The 20,332-nt window shown below is 39.0% G+C and overlaps 1 protein-coding gene across 1 annotated transcript in view; it reads right to left on the bottom strand.

Annotated features, from left to right (window-relative positions):
* Positions 1-20,332, bottom strand: part of VPS13B (vacuolar protein sorting 13 homolog B) — a 953,533-nt gene that overhangs the window by 146,033 nt on the left and 787,168 nt on the right. Inside the window, exons 36-38 of the mRNA XM_026663381.1 lie at positions 10,153-10,355; positions 2,339-2,546; positions 1,832-2,016 (exon numbers count right to left, since the gene is read on the bottom strand). Of these exons, the coding sequence (XP_026519166.1) occupies positions 1,832-2,016; positions 2,339-2,546; positions 10,153-10,355 (596 nt within the window). The remainder of the gene's footprint in view (positions 1-1,831; positions 2,017-2,338; positions 2,547-10,152; positions 10,356-20,332) is intronic.

Here is a 20,332-nt window from a genome sequence, read left to right as displayed (position 1 = left end):
AAAGATTTGTAGAAGTTTAGCAAAAGCTAAGAACTAGTGGGTTGAACTGAGGGAGGGTTGCAGACACCTTGCCCTTATGCCCTTGTATGGGAACATGAGAAGGCACAGAGTGTATACGTGTAACCCCGACAGACCCTGGTCATCGGCAGGTGGGATCGAACCGGGGACCTCTGGAGCTTAGTGCATGAACCTCTACCGCATGAGCTAAAAGCCAACTTGCTGTTAGCTAAGGCTGTAGAGCAGACTCATTTTATCTCTCTCTTTAAGTGGTCTCAATGCCACTAGATGGGACAGAACACCACACCCAGTAAGTGTGTGGGTTACATACTTCTCCTAGCTGAGGAAGCACGTCCCGAGCTTCAGAGTTTTCCCAGTTGAAATCCCGGACAAGCCCCGACTTGTAACGCCGACAGACCCTGGTCGTCGGTGGGTGGGATCAAACCGGGGACCTAAGGCTGTAGAGCAGACTCATTTTTTCTTTCTCTTTAAGTGGTCTCAGTGCCACTAGATGGGACAGAACACCACACCCACTTTAAAAATGTGTGTGGGTTACATATGCAGGCCCAACAGACACTGGTATTCAAAAAACCTCCAGTCTTGCATGCATGAGGGATATGCACAACTACAGTGGGAACCACACTGACATACTCAATGGAGAACCTATATTACTACATAGGGCTACATTTTTAAAGTGGTACACATGGAATTTGCCCACAAAGCCTGTTAACTATAATGGGGTTTACGCAGCAGACTTGTTGCACATTGCTTTGAAAACATAGTCTTTAAGGTCTGCAATTTGCAAGTTTTCACATGGACTGAACGGAGTCCTCAGGATAGTGCATGATAACACTATTTTCATCTTTGATGAGACCTCAGGCCAAGCTTAGTTGATTTCTTCAATTTAGTTCTTAACCTTCATACAATTTAAGGGAGTTGAAACTTGCCTGTCTAGAGGGCAAAGAAATTGGCAGGACACCTAAATGACCTCACTAACACTTTGTGCAGTATAATGATATTATATCATATTTCTGTGGGAGATTAACCTGATCCATAAGTTAATGCATACTGGTGCATAATTCAATTCTTAAAACAGAAACTCTTCCATTACAGTTATAAAATAAAAAAATAAAATGTAATACCTCTCACTAACTTGGAAAGGAGGGGGACATTTTATTTAATATAATTTGCAATACTATTTCAAAGCTGAATAATAAGCAGACCTGAATGAGACAGAAGATGGCCTGCAGAAAGAAGTGAAAAGTAAGAATTAAAAATATTAATGAATTCACAGTTGAATAAATATCTATATAGAAATCTAGGGAATAAGGGAAATAATAAAGGTGGATTACAGTAGAGAGTAAAAAATTCCTAATAATGTATTTTGGGGAACAACAGGCCTACTAAATAATGAAAGAGCAATGCAGTTGGCAGATGCAGGAACACTACTAGGGTATACAGCCACACTCCAGCTGAACAGAGGGAGGCAGACAGTGCTCCTGAAGAGGACATCCATGGATTGGGGCAATAGGATTGGACTGCACTTACCAGCCTCCCACAGCAAGAAGATGGAAAACCAGAACTGCTGAGGTTTGCTGTAGTTTATGACGCTGTGGAAAAGCCTTCACAGGTAAATGGTAGGAAACACTGTTTGATTCATTTTAAATTTGCAATGTGTTCAAGCTGCAAAATTCACCTCCCATTGACTTCATTAGACCCCTGTTGTTTGTTTTATGCACAATTTTTACTAACAGCAATTTCTAAAACATTGAATAAACTTCATAACAACAACCTTCTCTTTTGTTAATGAAAGTAGGAATTCCCAATTACCAACCTGAAGAACATCTCCAAGGTCTGCAGTACTAATATCTGGATCTTCAGTTGTATTAAAAGGAACAGGAGTTATTCTTACAAGGGTAAGCACTCTGGGTTCTGGATATCTCCATAACATTATTCCTGGACTATCCTCAGTTTCATTGTAAAACACAACTTCATAGGCACTAGGCAGTTTCTGCGCTTCTGTAAAATGAAAGAAAGCTATAATCTATTATGTAATTTCTAAAAAGGAACAGGCTGGTTTACGAGACAAAAGTATTTAAAAACAAATCTCTTAGGATCAAAAGGAGAGAAAATAAAAAAGCAATTTCCCTGACTTTTAAAAGATTGCAGCTAAATGGAAAGAAATCAAAAAGACACTGATGCAACAGATGTTTTCAATTGCTTTACCAAAAAAGGTAAAGAACTTCAAAATAGGTAAGTGATCTTTAAAAGGTTACTACTGAACTTACTTTTTAATTTAAAATAAAATATAATAAATAAATAATAATAATAATATTCCTACCTGCATCTTGTATGTACTGGAACAGGCCTGTTCTCAGATCATCTGAGGTATGTTCAGTTTTTGAGGTCTGATTCCTTTCCATAGGAGACTGAGTCTGGTTTGTTTGATCAGAGATCAGTGTCTCCATCTTGCCTTGTTCAGTAACGTACCCTTGCAGAAGTTCATGGAGAAGAACTAAACAATTCAAATGTTCTTGACCCCAGAAGACCTTATTAAAAAATAAAGAAAAGAAAAAAACAAAACAGATGACAAAAATGTTGCTTTAAAAATATGTAATTATTTTAAACAAATTAACAAAATAAGTAAATAAATCAATAAATAAAAAGAAAAACATGCATCTTTTTTTGCTGCATACTCTTCATATACTGTAACTTTCTGCAAACCTGCTAAATGGCAAAAAGATTCTAGCATGCCTTTTGACAAATTTGTCTTTTACTCCAGTCTAAGGAATGCATTTATTGTCATTATTTATTTATTATCCTAAGCATATTATGCATCTCACAAATATAAAAAATAGACAGGCACTGAGCTGAAGTGTTTAGAATCTAAAGGCCTGCTCTGCACTTACTGTTGGGCATATTGCTTAGTGCTGGGAGTAGTCCCACTGAGTCAGATTTTCAGATAAGCTTATGAGGAAAGTAATTTTAATGTTTCAATTGTTCAGAGCATAGTGTTATAAAATGGGGCACTTAGGAATGTGATTCTTTGGAGAACATTAGGTCTGGTTCATTGAAATTGTCTTCGAGTTATATATATGTTTGGCAATAAGTTTCCACAGTAAGATCTTTTAGTTAGTGTTTTTATGGGTTTTCTTAAACCTTCAACTACATTTACACTTTTTCATTACACTTAAAATTGGTGGACAAGAGAAGGAAATTAGGAAGGAACAGTGCAGAGGATAAGATGAACCCTCCTCATATATATTTAGTGTTCCACATTTTCAGTTTTTATTTGTAAAAAAAAAATTGTGGGAATTTTTCAGTGTTTATTTTCCAAACATTAAAATGGGTATGAAATATGGTTAAAAATTAAAAAAAAAAGAAAATTGGAAAAAAGAAAAACAAAGAAACTTTCATAATATACACATTTTACTGCAGTATAATTTAAAGGTGGTTTTTTTTTATGTACAAAGCTATTTTTTGTCTTTCAGAGATAGTAGTTTTTCCAGAAATCCTGGTTTGCGTACACTCACATAATTTTCTTCAAAGTATCCTCACTCATGTTGAGCCTCTTGTTGTCTTGGAGGTAGTCCAACTTTGAAAATAAGCAATCTGCATCAATAGATTGAGGGGGTACACTCAAAGTTGCCGTGCCACTTTGCTGAAGTTGGGAAGTGCATTTTGATGACTGTTCTAAAAAGCCAGCACATTCAGTTTCACATTGACACGATTAGGTGTGTTCATGTAAATAGTAAGTTCCCCTTTCAGATTTTAAATTTCATCTTTAGTGGCAAATGGTTGAAACACTCTGGCATAACAGTCATAGTTGCTGCAAAATTCACTTTGAGGAAAGGGTGCAATACCTGGATGACATTGCAAAAAGAATCGTCGGCACCAAACACTTTGGGGTTCAGATTACAGGCCATGGTCATGAATGGTTTTTTTGATTTTCTTGTGTTCTGGAGTTGGAAGGATATTCAGAAACAGCTGGGTTTTCTCACCCTATGTTTCTCCTGCAGCTTTTGTGCTCAATTCAGCTGAGATTTTGGTTGTCAGGATCCAGTAAATGTCTGTATTGGCAAATGTGCTGGCACTTGTCGGAGAAAACTCCAGTGTTTTCTGTATGTCACACAGTGATCCCAAGTTTTCAACAATGAACATTACCGTGGTGCACAGAATCGGCAGTCATTTTGGTTATTTGCCAGTCTCTTCAGAGTTTCTACTTTAGAACCAAACAACTCAAGGTGATCTAGGAGAGGCATTAGCACAGTCCACACATTATTTACATGACAGGCAGCAAAGTATAAGCTCATCCACCGATATGGCACAACGGGGGTAGGTAAAAAAGGCAGTCGGCTCTGCATTTGTCTTGCACTGTGTAAAACAAAGTCTTAGCTTGTTCACATGCTTGAAAACGGTGATGCAAGATTTCACGTCTTTCATTTCTTCTGTAAGAGTAGCTGATAGTACAATGTTAATCAGGTGAGCAGGACAGGTAATACATAGCAGCTCTGGTTTCCGATTGAGTTTAATCTTCCGTGCAAACTTAGCCATGTAGGAAGCAGAATCTGTGTTAGTTGTGGCCATATTTTCCCAAAGTAGTTGGTACATCTGAATCGTGTCAGTTATTGCTGCCTCAACAAAACAGCTATCAGCAGAGGGGATGAATGTCACATCAGCACAAAACAATGCAGGTTTATTCGCTTTGAAATAACAATATGAAAACAAAAGGCCAAGAATCAGATGGTCCAAAACATCAAGAGACTCGTCAAAAATCAGACTAGACACCACATTTCCATCAATTCGTTCCATCAGTTTAGATACTAAAGCATCATAATTTTCTTTCAGATACATACAAGTGAGGTTGCCTGCATTAGGAAGGGTTTTTGCTGCTGGATTGTATTGTCTCACAAAGTCACCAATAGTCCCCTCTGCAATTAACAGTGGCTGTCTGGCAAAACAAAGAGCACCCACAAATTCATTGACACAATCGTGCTGTGTCCTCTCCTTCAAAGCCCTGGTGAAAGCGCCTGATATTGATTGTTTATCCCCAAAACTCACTTTCTTCCTTAAACTTCCTGTGTTGCTTGCTTTCGACATGCTCCTTTATTCAGTCAGCGCGAGCACTGACTTCAATGCTGCAGTACTTGCAGCACAATGAATCCTCTTCACTCCTGTCTTTATTTTTCTTGAAAATTTCTAAGCACTGATTTTCTTGTTGGTATTCAGGCATAGATTTGCATTTTCGCCCCATGTTTACCTTTTCTTTACCTTATCTATCTTTATCTGTGGGGGACTGATTTTTTAAATTGAGCACTGTAATAAACGGACGCAAAGAAATAGGTGGGCAGCATTTCCTTGTGAGCCAATCATAGCATGATATTAACATTGTTTGATTTTCCAACCTCCACTGTGTGTGTTCTGTGTTTTACTCTGCAGAACTGCTTCAATCTTAGAGCTGCAGGACTCAACAATCATGTAAAGTGTTAGTGTTTAACAAAAATAAGTACCTGAAAAAATATTGAGTGGATTAATAAACGGGTGTAAGTCTGTAAAAACAGAACTCCTTTAATTACAAAAACTGATAATTCATTGGTGAAAATTGGTAAAAACTGAAAATGCGGAACAGCGTGCCTTAAAGAGATGCCAGTGAACAGAGGTTACTTCATATTTATCAATTTATTATTTTATTTATTTAGATTTATGCAAACACACAAGAAATGCCTTTCCATAGTCTGCAGCCATCCTGGACATATCTTAAAAACACATCACAAATAATACCCTAAAAGTTCAGCAGTAAAATTCAGTATAACTCACTGCTAGCAAACTAGGCAACTTTAAAGCTCAAATCTCCTTCACTCTCCAACAATTCTCCAGGAAGCCTGGAAGACAATCAGATTCAGGCTATTTTGGGCCTGGGGAGGTGCGGATTCTGAATCATGCAGTTATTGACACAGTAGTCCCTCACTATCCTACAATTCATGAGCATGTGCTGATTAAAAATGTCTAATAAACCTAACACAGACTATAAAGAATAGCCGCATGAAGTAAATTTCACAATATTTCTTGGGAGAGAAAGACTTGGATATGTTGCCCAAGCAAGAAACCACATAACAGTTATGAGTATCTTATTCCTGGTATTTGGTTTCTTTGGAAGGTAATCCAGTTCTCTTCTCACCCATAAAACCATCAAGAGAGTAGTGTGGCAGAACAGTAATGGAAAAAAAAACAGAATAAGAAGGTGGGAGTGACATCATGAGAAAAGGAAAGAAGAGAAGCGTAGAGAAAACAGGGAGGAGTAGTGAAAGTAAGAGAACATGGGGGAAGAGAGATACAGTACGGCAAAAATAGGTGGTGAAATAATAGTCAAAACCCCAGACCCAAATCCTTGTCCTCTCATCTCCTTGCTCTTTCTCTCATCCTCTCCCCAGGCAGGAAACAGTGTGTGTGTAGTGCAGTGTTTTATTTTGGTAGGGGTTTTTGTTTGTTTGTTTTTAATGTACATGCTACCATGTGTTTTAATTGAGATTCAGACTTAGATCCAATCTTTGCAGCTCAGGATTCTCTTTATAATGGACTCATAAGGGTAAATATACTTTAAATTTATTTTAAATATAAAAATGTTGAGATGCTCAGATACTATGGTATCAATACCTTAGAAAGACAGACATACCATAACCCTGAATCCCAACAATTTTGAGTTTGGGCAAAGGATAGATTAGTATCTAGGTTCACACTTCCATGGGAGAGGGCCCATCTTCAGAAAGCACTACTGTTGATTTCAGCAAAGTTTGAATTTGGATGAGATCTCAGTTAGATGTTTCCAAATTTTAGGGAGGTGCATATCTAGGGTTCCAGTTCAGGCCATCCTTAATCAAAACATTCAGGTGTGTAGAAAAAAATGAGGAAAATAGACTTAAAACATTCTGAAGATACATAAACCTTTTCAGCAGAAGGAAAGAGAAAGGCAGAGAGGTGAAAAAACGTGAATTGACAAGGTTTAAAAAAAAGTTGAAAAGATTTCTGCAATGTTTGTTACATGTTAACTGGCTCTGCATGGTAAATCATATAACCGTGAATGATTTGTAATCCCAGGTATTTGAACACTAATATGTCTAATCCTATCTGGGTGCTTTCGGCAGGCAGCGAGTGCACTGGGGATCGAATGGATCAGTCTTTCCTGGCTGAGAGAGAAATTAATGAACCGTTCCCTTTCGCCTTGCCAAGCAGTGCTGCATTTCTTAATTCACACTGCTGTCTGCAGCAATCCTGCAGGCTTGGACAAACCAGTGACAAATTGATGACAAAGTAATTTTTAAACAACTGCCCTAACATATTCCCAGAACCCCCTCTGCATCTAACTTAAAGAGATAGCTGGTCTAATCCACGCCACATCACTCAAAATTTAATTGAGCCCTGGTCCTTGGAATTCCAGTGTTGGACCCAGCAGAATATCAAGACACCAAAAACTAGTAGGCTATCTAGAATGCAGTATCTCAACTATTTGTCTGACACAATGAGGTGACCACCAATGATTCAGGATTCTGAGTGCAGAAGTGTACCCAGAAGCAGAGAGAGAAAAACAGAAGCAACCTTATCTATTGATTTCCTCACAGGATGAAACCACCAGATGGTAGGTCAAAAGTCTGTAGTTGGTGGGTGGAAGGAACAGAGTGTTAACTTGTCCAGAGACAAAAGATCTTTTCACTATGAGTACAGAAGCAGGAAGTCTGAGGAGATCTAAAAAGACTTGCAGTAAAGCTGGCTGAGAACCATGTTTTCCCTTCCTCTGCAGCCACACGTAAATTGTGGGAGAAAGTATAGCCTTGTGGAAGTAGAATGGCAAATGGTCCTGAACAGGAAGTAACTACAACTATGAATTGTAAGTGTACAGGAGAGGGAAACAAAGACTAAAAACAGAGATACCTGACGGAATGATCTGGAGGATTCAGAGGAGGAGAGTGACTTATAGTCAAAGCTGACAATAGACTTTTTTGCCTCACTATGGTGTGGTAGTGAGGAAGGATGGTCTTGTGGTTAAGGCACTGGACTGGGACACAAAAGACTTAGTTTAATTCTTGGCTCTGCCACAAATTAAGTGATTTGCCCGAGGCTGCACAGGTAATCTAACTGTGCCTCAGTTCTTCATCTGTGAAGTGGGGATAAACAATTCCTCTCTCCCACTCTTTATCTGTCTTGTCTATTTAGATTGAAAGATCTTCAGGGCAGGGACTCTCTTTCTATATCAGTGGTTCCCAAACTGGGGTTCGTGAACCACTGGGGGTTCACGAAATGTTACAGGGGGTTCTCGGGGAAAAAATCTCTAATGGCGGATAGAGCTGTCCCTAGGGACCCCGGGCAGCACGGGGCCAGCAGCCTGGAGCCCCTAGACTTCCAAGAGCTAAGCAGATCAAAGCAATCATATCTATCACACTGAAGAGATTTAAACCTCAAGGCTCCTTATAAAAAAGGGAGGTGGATATTTTTTGCTGTTTTTAAAATTAAATAGGGAGCTAGTATTGTTTTTAAAATTATTATGAAGAACAAGTTTAAGCTTTGTTGTAACGTGCGTTGTTTGCCTGGACTACTCAAGACCTGAATGCTTGTGCAGGAGGAACTCTTTGAGTTGGCTTCTTAAATACCTTCATGCTGTTTCAAATCTGATACTCTTTGATGAAACATAGGAGCCTTCTTATAACAGGCTTATTCAAAGTGATACAAGCTACGAAAGTGAGATCTTGGAAGAGTGTTGCCGTTTTCATAGTGTAATAAAAATACTGTAATGATAAATAATAGTTAATAATAAATAGTATGTAATAAGCATGTTATAAAAACAAATTTTATATTTCTAAGATCACTGCTTTTATAATTTATACTCCGGTAAAGGAGAAAATCCCTAGAAATATTCATTTTTAGGAAGGGGTTCGCGAGACTTGACATTTTAGTAAAAGGGGTTCACAGGTTGTTAAAGTTTGGGAACCACTGTTCTATATGTAGATACAGAACCTAGCACAAAGAGACACTAATATCATTTTGGACTTTTAGGCACTACCATAATACACATTAGTAATGGTGATACATGAGGTCATATTTAGAGCTGGTCAAATCATTTGTTGTGAATGATTAATTATAAATATAGTCCTTTTTCAATTTCGCCAACTTTTACAAACTGATCCAGTTTTCTGCAAACATTTTGTTTATAAATATTTATTGAACGGTTTATGTGCTGGAGTTTATTTATTTATTTTTAACATTGGTGCTTATAAATCTTACTGTAAATAGGTGTGTATCTTGTCCTAATTATATTACAACCCTCTTGCTTAAGTTATACAGAATCAGAATTCTTCATTTCAAAAACTCCAATGTTTCTTGGACTGTTTTCAAGTTACGGACACATTTAACTGAAGGGGAGGATAGCATGTAAAACTGAGTGTTAATTGCCACAAACAACAATTATCAATTACTCCCCTGAGAATTTTTTGTACGTTTTAAAAAACTGAAGTGCATTTGTTAGAGCTGCCCCAAGGCATTCCGCATGCATGCACATATGCACGCACACACAAAACAGAACAGGCCCCCAAATGTTAAGTGTTAGTAACCTGATACAGTACTTTTAAGGGAACACACACATACAGCTACACTACAGTAAAATGGCCTGAACAGTTCTTGTCAATACTCTATGCAGTTTTGTCTAATCAGTAGTTTCGCATAAACATACACTTCTTTTAAAATATAAAAATTTTCAAATGTGGTGAACTGTCTCATGACGCAAAGCTTTACAAGTTTTCTGTGCAGTTTAGACAGAGAATCAAAATTCAAGGCAAATTCAATTATATATCAGAACCATAAAAACATAAGAACGGCCATACTAATGTTCAGACCAAAGGTCCATCTAGCCCAGTGTCCTGTCTTCCAACAGTGGCCCATCAGTCCCCAGAGGGAATGAACAGAACAGGTAATCTTCAAGTGATCCATCCCCTGTCGCCCATTCCCAGCTTCTGGCAAACAGAGGCTAGGGACACCATCCCTGCCCATCCTGGCTAATAGCCATTGACGGACCTATCCTCCATGAATTTATCTAGTTCTTTTTTGAACCCTGTTATAGTCTTGGCCTTCACAACATCATAAACATATACATAAAAAAAAAATACAGACCTGTATAAGCCCTCCTCTGAAGTCAATATGTATTTTTGGAATGGATTGCTCTGGACCAGGATTGCCACTGTGCTTACACCACTTAGCTTCCACATTGACAGAACAACAGAAGGGGCCTATTAGAGCTCTGCTTCTTTCTTTGAAACTTGTTTTAAGGAGAAAATCATTTATGTCAAGAACAAATGATGATCCATGAATTATACCTGAAGAAAAAGGAAAAATATATAATTTAGCTTAGTGGTATGTGTGTTCTCTCAAGATATATATTCTCTAGAAATGTCTTGAGGCCAGATTGTGAATCCTTTACTCTTATTGGTGAGCAATTATTCACACATGTAGTCCCAAAGCAGACTTTGACTCCCTCAGGGAACTGATGGGCAGGATCCCCTGGGAGAATATCATGAGGGGGAAAGGAGTCCAGGAGGGCTGGCTGTATTTTAAAGAATCCTTATTGAGGTTGCAGGAAAAAAACATCCCAATGTGTAGAAAGAACAGTAAATATGGCAGGCGACCAGCTTGGCTTAACAGTGAAATCCTTGCTGACCTTAAACGCAAAAAAGAAGCTTACAAGAAGTGGAAGACTGGACAAATGACCAGGGAGGAGTATAAAAATATTGCTCAGGCATGCAGGAGTGAAATCAGGAAGGCCAAATCACACTTGGAGTTGCAGCTAGCAAGAGATGTTAAGAGTAACAAGAAGGGTTTCTTCAGGTATGTTAGCAACAAGAAGAAAGTCAAGGAAAGTGTGGGCCCCTTACTGAATGAGGGAGGCAACCTAGTAACAGAGGATGTGGAAAAAGCTAATGTACTCAATGATTTTTTTGCCTCTGTCTTCACGAACAAGGTCAGCTCCCAGACTGCTGCACTGGGCAGCACAGTATGGGGAGAAGGTGACCAGCCTTCTGTGGAGAAAGAAGTGGTTCGGGACTATTTAGAAAAACTGGATGAGCACAAGTCCATGGGGCCGGATGCGCTGCATCCGAGGGTGCTAAAGGAGTTGGCGGATGTGATTGCAGAGCCATTGGCCATTATCTTTGAAAACTCATGGCGATCGGGGGAGGTCCCGGATGACTGGAAAAAGGCTAATGTAGTGCCCATCTTTAAAAAAGGGAAGAAGGAGGATCTGGGGAACTACAGGCCAGTCATCCTTACCTCAGTCCCTGGAAAAATCAGGGAGCAGGTCCTCAAGGAATCAATTCTGAAGCACTTAGAGGAGAGGAAAGTGATCAGGAACAGTCAGCATGGATTCGCCAAGGGCAAGTCATGCCTGACTAACCTAATTGCCTTCTATGAGGAGATAATTGAGTCTGTGGATGAGGGGAAAGCAGTGGATGTGTTATTCCTTGACTTTAGCAAAGCTTTTGATACAGTCTCCCACGGTATTCTTGCCAGCAAGTTAAAGAAGTATGGGCTGGATGAATGGAATATAAGGTGGATAGAAAGCTGACTAGATTGTCGGGCTCAACGGGTAGTGATCAACGGTTCCATGTCTAGTTGGCAGCCGGTTTCAAGTGGAGTGCCCCAAGGGTCGGTCCTGGGGCCGGTTTTGTTCAATATCTTCATTAATGATCTGGAGGATGGCGTGGACTGCACTCTCAGCAAGTTTGCAGATGACACTAAACTGGGAGGAGTGGTAGATATGCTGGAGGGTAGGGACAGGATACAGAGGGACCTAGACAAATTAGAGGATTGGGCCAAAAGAAACCTGATGAGGTTCAACAAGGACAAGTGCAGAGTCCTGCACTTAGGACGGAAGAATCCCATGCACTTTTACAGACTAGGGACCGAATGGCTAGGAAGCAGTTCTGCAGAAAAGGACCTAGGGGTTACAGTGGATGAGAAGCTGGATATGAGTCAACAGTGTGCCCTTGTTGCCAAGAAGGCTAACGGCATTTTGGGCTGTATAAGTAGGGGCATTGCCAGCAGATCAAGGGACGTGATCATTCCCCTCTATTCAACATTGGTGAGGCCTCATCTGGAGTATTGTGTCCAGTTTGGGGCCCCACATTACAAGAAGGATGTGGAAAAATTGGAAAGAGGCCAGCGGAGGGCAACAAAAATGATTAGGGGGCTGGAGCACATGACTTATGAGGAGAGGCTGAGAGAACTGGGATTGTTTAGTCTGCAGAAGAGAAGAATGAGGTGGGATTTGATAGCTGCTTTCAACCCCCTGAAAGGGGGTTCCAAAAAGGATGGATCTAGACTGTTCTCAGTGGTACCTGACGACAGAACAAGGAGTAATGGTCTCAAGTTGCAGTTGCGGAGGTTTAGGTTGGATATTAGGAACAACTTTTTCACTAGGCGGGTGGTGAAGCACTGGAATGGGTTACTTAGGGAGGTGGTGGAATCTCCTTCCTTAGAGGTTTTTAAGGTCAGGCTTGACAAAGCCCTGGCTGGGATGATTTAGTTGGGAATTGGTCCTGCTTTGAGCAGGGGGTTGGACTAGATGACCTCCTGAGGTCCCTTCCAACCCTGATATTCTATGATTCTATGATTAACTTCAGTAGAGCTACTTGTGTGAGTAGATGCCTCACCAATGTAACTAAGGCGTTCACAATCTAGCCATACTGCTTTTGGTTTGTTTTCAGTTTGCTTTTCCAACATATTTGAGTACACTGTATATTGAGTTCTAGTTATGGAGCAGGTATGTTTCATGCACATTCCTTACAAAGTACTATTTGCCAAAATGGGTTATGACTTTTTACATGTGTGAGTATTTAAGTTTTATGAATAGAGACAGTTTTCATTAAACTATGCAATCTTTTCAAGAGTATATTAAGAATAAGAACAGCTGCTACACTTATATTTTAAACTGATAGGAAATAGCCATTTTGAATTATTCTCTCTGCTTTCATTCTGATTTCTCAATATAATATATTGCCTGGATAGAGTCTAGAGTTCTTAACAGGAATAAGGTTTTTGCTTGAATTCAACAACTCAAAATAATCACAGTAACTCAAAATACATAACATGTGTTTACTAAAAAAATCAATTAAACCAATCTTTTCACATCATAACCATTCATAGTGGACAGAGTATTATAAAACCTTTGAAAAGTTAGACAGGTTAGATTTATAATATCACCTATGTATTCTCATTAACAAACATTTTTAGAAAAGGAACACCACCTAAAAATTTAAGTTCTCTTGTGAATTTAACCTAGTGCAAATCAAAAATCCTTGTGTAGTGAAGCGGGTTTCCAAAGAATATGGCGCTAGGCTGTTTCTCAGTGGTGGCAGATGACAGAACAAGGAGCAATGGTCTCAAGTTGTAGTGGGGGAGGTCTAGGTTGGATATTAGGAAAAACTATTTCACTAGGAGGGTGATGAAGCACTGGAATGAGTTACCTAGGGAGGTGGTAGAATCTCCATACTTAGAGGTTTTTAAGGCCCGGCTTGACAAAGCCCTGGCTGGGATAATTTAGTTGGGGTTGGTCCTGCTTTGAGCAGGGGGTTGGACTAGATGACCTCCTGAGGTCTCTTCCAACCCTAAACTTCTGTGATTCTCTGAAAACAATTTAATAAAACAAACTGTACCTAAAATCTCTCTACTCTTTAGGATATTTAGATGCAAAGCATTACACTAGAGGCTGGGCTACATTTTTCTCTTTTGCTGCTCGTTTTTGGAATTGTCATTGTGAATACTGAATTTCACCATTCTTAGTTCGGAATGCCTATAGCTTATTTTTCTAATGAAATTTGATACTTACAAAAGATGAAAGATTAAAAAATACCCAAGGCCTACAGCATGCAGATGTTTCAAAGGACTGTACTATTTTGAATTTTCAAACCTTTGCTAGAAGAAATATCCCACTAAAATGGAATTCTATTCTGTGTACAATGTAAACATGCCTGGTTTAAATATGTGAGGAGGTTTAAACTTCTCTGATGAACCTCTTTCAAAATCCAGGAAAAATCTGTTTATGGTCTGAGACTTTAAACTATAATGCCAAGAATAATTTTATAATGTAACGATCTATAGTTTCTTAAGAACGTGATTTGCATTATGGAAGAAAACACATAATAGACCCAATTCTTTTCTCAGATGCATGTTCACAGCTTCTGTCAATTCCAATAGAAATACTAGAAAAATCCAATCTCACCTCCATAGCTACAGAGGTGCCATTGTACTGTGTGTGTGTTTTGAATAGGAGGAGAGTGGGTCACACACTAGAGGTATGCATCCTCTGGGCAGCATGGAGACCATCTCTGCAGAGGTCCATAAGGTGCAGAGTGCAGGAGGCATGCAAAGACAGGGGTAGGACTGGAGGGGACCCTACTGTGGTAGAGGTGCACAGGGACCAAAGAGAGCTACTTCAGCAGTTGGGCTGAAGTACCCTCCATGAAGCTACTTTGCAGTCTAGGGGATTATTACTTAAAGTTCTGAGATGGAATCCTAGCCCCATGGCAGTGAACAGGAGAGTTGCCAATGACTACAACAAGGCCAGAATATCATACTTTGTCTCTGGATAACACAATCTTGGTGCTGGATCCCTGGATTTGGCCCTATGTGTGAACATCCAAGACAAGAATTTGGCCCAATTTGATTAGGTTCTTTCAAGATTAAAAAAATAATTAACAGGAGAGTAAACCTGAATAAGTATGTTTATAGTATCAATAAACTACACCTTCTCCTTTTGTTACTGTTTTTGATTATATGCACAGCATATTCAGTAGAACAGTGGATTGACAGCAACATACAGTATACAATATAAAAGCTTTTAGCCCAAGAAAATAGTGTCTTTGGTTCTTTTGTAAATGTAGTTATTTTAAGGAGCACCAAAATCAAAATATTTAATGATTTCAAATTGTTTTTGCACTTGTCTGATGACATTTGGTTCTAAAACGCAGAAATATACTTTTGTGTAGATTATTCTCATAATTTGTAATATGGCAGGAGTGACCTGCAAGCTCAAGGATTTTTTTGTTTTTGTTCTTAATATGAATTATATGTAGGGTTATGTGTTGAGTGCCCCAGACAGCAAAGGGAAGAAAGACTTTTAGTATGTAAGATATTTTAGCCACACCTTTTACCCCACTGGTCATCCGGAATTACCTATTGTCAGATGTTGTAGTGCGACGCATTGCAGCATGCACTCTGCTGGTGATTATCATGAACCAGGGCCCACAGCACAGCCAGTTTCCAGGTAAGTGCAGCTGGCCTGTAGTAGGCTGCCTGATGGGCTATGCCACCTGTCTGGTTGGAAAAATCAGCACTAGCAGATCAGCTCTTAAGTCGAGTAGCAGCAGCAGCAATTCAGTGGCTGCTCAAAGCATTCGCCCACAGCTATGACAGCTCCTGTGCCTGCCTGTAGCCTTGCTCCCAGCCCTGCTTCTGCATTGGTCCCAGCCTTGCCTCACTCCAGATAACCCAGCTCTGTCCCCACAGCTCCAATTCCTGGCCTCTGACTCCGGCTGTGACCCTTGCATCTGGCATCTGACCTCTGACTCCAGCTCTGAGCCTGGGCTCCGATTCTTCGCTACCAACTCCTGTCCTAACCACTAGGCCTGATTACCGCTCTGACCATTAGACCTGCCTGCTGTTCTGACCCATAGACAAGAATGCCCAAGTCATGTGACAGTGATGTAAAAGCCACTGCAAAGCCTGGCTGGAACATAGAGTCGATTTACAAGGATTATGCAGATTGTTTTTTAAATTACAGAACAGTTTCACAAAATACAAAATGTAAATTATACTAATCACTCAACACATAACCCAGTGTTTACTGGTCCAGATTCACTGGTATGCTCTGGCTGCTTTGTGTTTCCAGTTCACCTGGATTTATGACTGCTTGTGTAGCTGGACTAGCACTTTGCAACCAAAGTGTAGCAGTGAATCTGGCTCAGCGATTTAAAAATAATTGCAGGTCAGTTGTAAGATAGAAACACCATCCTCAACTCACTCCATTGGGCCTATGTATTGCAGTTGATATGTTATGTGAGATCACACAGCACTATTAGGTTCCTCTGATAGATGACAATATCATATACAAAACGTATGTACAATAGAATGAACTAAACATGAAACTTCAGGGTTGATACCGAATTCATGAGTTGAAGGCAGATGTGAAATATTTTTAGACCTTTTAACAGTTTTAAAACACTCATGCGGAAGAGTTACTTCATGTGGTTCAGTACCTACATAATATTGTAATTATCTGTATGATAATAGATAGATTGATTGATTCCTCTTTCCAACTGCTATATATCCCAGAGAGAAACTGAAACACAATCATTAATAAAGAAAAAGACATGTTGATGAATTTCAAACAAGGGAATTTACGTAGTGCAAAACAACTGCATGGGCTACGTACTACAAATACTAGAGGAATTTCAAGGACTTGGGCCACAGTTTTATTTATTTTTTCTTATAAGGAACCAGAATCTCTCTCTTTATAGGCAGGGCATTATATCCTATTTCTCAGCAGTTATAAATGATCTCTTTGGGGAGAAACGAATCTTATTATATAAATCAATATGCACGTAATGAAAAAAAAATACAAAGAATAGTCAGATAAACTTGCACAAAGGGCAGTCTTGAGAGAGCTAAGAGAAATAAGTACTTAAAGAAAACAGATGAAGACTGGCAGACAGGTAGAAACTGCAAAAACAAGTGAGTGAAGAGATGTATGGGCTTTAGGGATGCTTCTTTCACTGGAATATCACTGCAGTAGAAATCCCAGTCGGCTGACATTAGGGGAGAAGTGTACTCACATTCTAAGGGAAAGGGAGTGAAGAAATACCGCTGTAACATCCGTATACACAGGGGTCTTATTTTAGGATTTCTAAACACCATATTGAAATACAGAGCATGAACTGAGCTTGTGAAGCTCCTTTCCTCTTACTGAATAAGTCATCTTGGAAAAGTAAAAAACTAATTCTCCTCTTCTGTGCTCCTCTCCCACACACTGCTTTCAGCCAGCTCTTTCATGGATCTCTCTCAAACATCTTGTGTAGAATTCTGCCTTCAGTTTAAACAGATTAAATCATGGTCACCATTTCAAGTGAACTTGATATGGCAACATACAGAAGTAATATATCTTCATAAATGATTGTTGTGAAATGCAGAAGTTAACTTGCTCTGTTTGGATTAGTGGTTGCTGAACACCGACATACTTTTCAGTGCGTGCAATAATTTAGGTCTCGGAACAATTAGTTTCATGACTTTTAAAATACATCTTCAGGAGACAAATAAATGTGAACCACTTGCTTTGGACAATGTTTACCAAATGCTGCCAACTCTCCATTGTCAGGCTCCACTCAGATCCTTAATAGCATTGCAAAGCACTGCCATACTGACTGAGCAAAATGAAATTTAAATCAGGCTTCTGTGTGTCATTATAAAAAATTATACTATGATGACATATGCTAGAAGGGCATATCCAGGTATTTTTTATGCAGCTGGAAATAATCTATGACTACTTGAAAAACTGCAAGCATGTGTTAGATACTCTCCAGAAACTGATTTGCATAACAGTTAAGACTATTAAAAAGTATGAATACTATTAAAAAAAGAACATTGAGTATAAGAAAACTTCCTATAATGACAGAGAAAGCTTTTGATGTTCAATTATATCATCTTTAAATATTTAATGTCACTGACTTGATTTATACTAACACAGACACTACAAGGACACTTGACAGAGTCATATATATGGAGCCAAATATGCTAAAATAAAGATGTGAGGATTTACTATTATCAGTATTAGAAGATTCTGCAGTGGTCAGGCTGTGCACGGGTGAGAGAAGGGCCCCAGATAAGGAGCCTGACCTTGTCTATTATCATTGCAATGGATGTAAAAAGGCAGAGACAAAATCTAACAAATGCAACAGAAAAACAAACAAATCAAGAGCCTCCCTTTTCATTGATGATCACTTTAGGTATTAGAATATACACAAGTGACAAGAGGATATAGTTCCTTTAGTCCTACTGGGTCACAAATGAAGGAAGGGACTATAACGCAAACGAATTGCGTAGTCATTGTATTCCACAATATTTTAAAATATTGATAATTTGGTAACAGTTTTAATAATTCCCAAGTATTGAAAGAAGTGAAAATGCTACAAGATGTTTCTTCTCTTCTACTGTGGGCACTGGATTTCTGCATGTCATTAGTTTCCCAGGAAACAGCTGAAAGATGATATTTGATCTGGTTGCACTGCCACATTGATAGAGTTCAGAGCAGAGTTTTGATTGGTGGATGTATATATGGGAAGCATTGTTTAAAAAAAGCAAACAGGTGACAATTTATTTGTACAATAAAATAAACAGAACTGAACATTAGACAGACTATATTTGGAAAAAAATTCTTGAGGTCAGTCATGGCTTTGCCACATACAGGGCACTGCACTGTTGTGCTGTCCCAGGAGGTACTGGGGAAGGAGATTGTGTCAGAATCATAATCTGCTTCTGTTTCCACTTGTTTAGGGTGTGCGTGTGTATGTGTGTGGGGGAGAGTAGCACTTGGTGTGCCAATGCTTTGGGGGTGGAAAAAGCTCCTAACTGCCCCCTACTCAAAGCAGGAGGGGAGTAGCAGTTTTGTGAAGACAGCTTCCTCTACTGTAGACACTCAGGACGATCTGGCCCTTAGAAGATTAATTACCATACACTTTTCTTTATTAATTTATCTGAAGGAGGAAATATTTCTCACTCTTTGAGGAGGTAGGGATTTTATTTCTTTTTTTAGGTGATGCAGATGGAATTGTTGGTATAAAGTTACTTGTCAGGCTTCTGTATGTCATTACTTATTTATACCAACAAAGTTGACCCCCCTCCCCCCCCAAGAAAAATTATTTACTAAGCATTTTCTAACTACTTTCATATCCATATCTTGATATGTTATAAAGGTAATGATAAACAGTGAAATCTGGTTGCTAGTTTTCATCGTGTCTATCTTCAGAATCTGTTTTGCATTTGCCAGAGAAATTGGAAGGTATTTTTAATATGCATATCAGTTATGTCTAGAATGAATAGTAAATTTCTCTCTCCTCCTCTGTTAAACTTCAGATGTGTCATGTCATAAATGGGTCAAGCAGTTTTGCTGTATTCTCTATTGTCATTCTGTAACAAACAGCTGCAAAGAAAATGGGGTAGTAGTTCTGGACCAAATAACTATTGGGGAAAAACTCCAGTTAATGTAAAAGTCACCAGATTGAATAGTGACTAACCACAGCAACTAGAAAATGGTGAGACATCTAATTAGGGACAATTTTCCAGGCAAGATTAAGTTAACAATCTACGGACTGCTCTGGATTTCCCATTAGTATGGAACAGAATCTTATGATGGTTCCTTCTCCCCAGGAGAACAATATTTGCACATTACTGATTAACAATTCTTTACTGAAAGAGAGCTTTTCAGCATTGCATAGGGACACATGTGGGCTCTGTAAAAACATGAGACGTGTAACACTCGGTAAACAGAAAGTAATGATCTTAAACAGGCCAAATCCTTGAACTCGTCATTAATAAATGTCCCCCTGCATTCAGCAGCCCTGGCTGCTGGGAGCCTGTTTTCTTCAAGTACTTCAAACACTAAAATCCAGGAACATTTATTATTTTAATCCATTACAGGCAGTGCTTGATTTAACTTTATTGGTTGTGGTGGTGGTAGTGGTTATAGTGGGGGTAGAGCAATGTTCTTTTACACATCATTTCAAAAGGGCTTAATTATATTTTATAGCTTGGGCCAGGAATCCTGCTTGTTTTGTGTCTAACAAGGTTCAAATGAAGTTCAGGTCAGTGATGAATCAGAAGAAAAGTCAGAGATGGTTATCTATCTAAAATGAGCTCATCTCCCTTAAAGAAAGGCTAGGCAGGTACATCACATTCCTAACACTACTGAATGCTAAATAGCATGGAAATCACACGTCGATTGTTGATCTGATAATTTCTGAATTGTGGTGCCTGGTTACAGCACCAATTTAGGTCTAGACAGAATCTCTTTCATTTTTGGTCAATTATTGTCATATGTATAGAATGATTTACAGTTTATTTGTAAATCATGCTACCATGTTACACTAACTAAAGAAAAATTAATTCTAATAGAGAAAAATATGTAGTAGAATAATAACAAAAAATGTAGTGCTTGTATTTATTCATGTTGTTATAGATATTGAGTGAAATCCTGGCCCCCGTGAAGTCAATGGCAAAACTCCCATCACTTCAATGGATTTCATCCACT

Source organism: Terrapene carolina, unplaced genomic scaffold (genome assembly GCF_002925995.2).
Source record: "Terrapene carolina triunguis isolate 2854851 unplaced genomic scaffold, T_m_triunguis-2.0 Scaffold58, whole genome shotgun sequence".
NCBI lineage: Eukaryota > Metazoa > Chordata > Testudines > Emydidae > Terrapene > Terrapene triunguis.
Note: the sequence above shows the minus strand (reverse complement) of the source record. Positions and strands in the feature narration are given on the sequence as shown.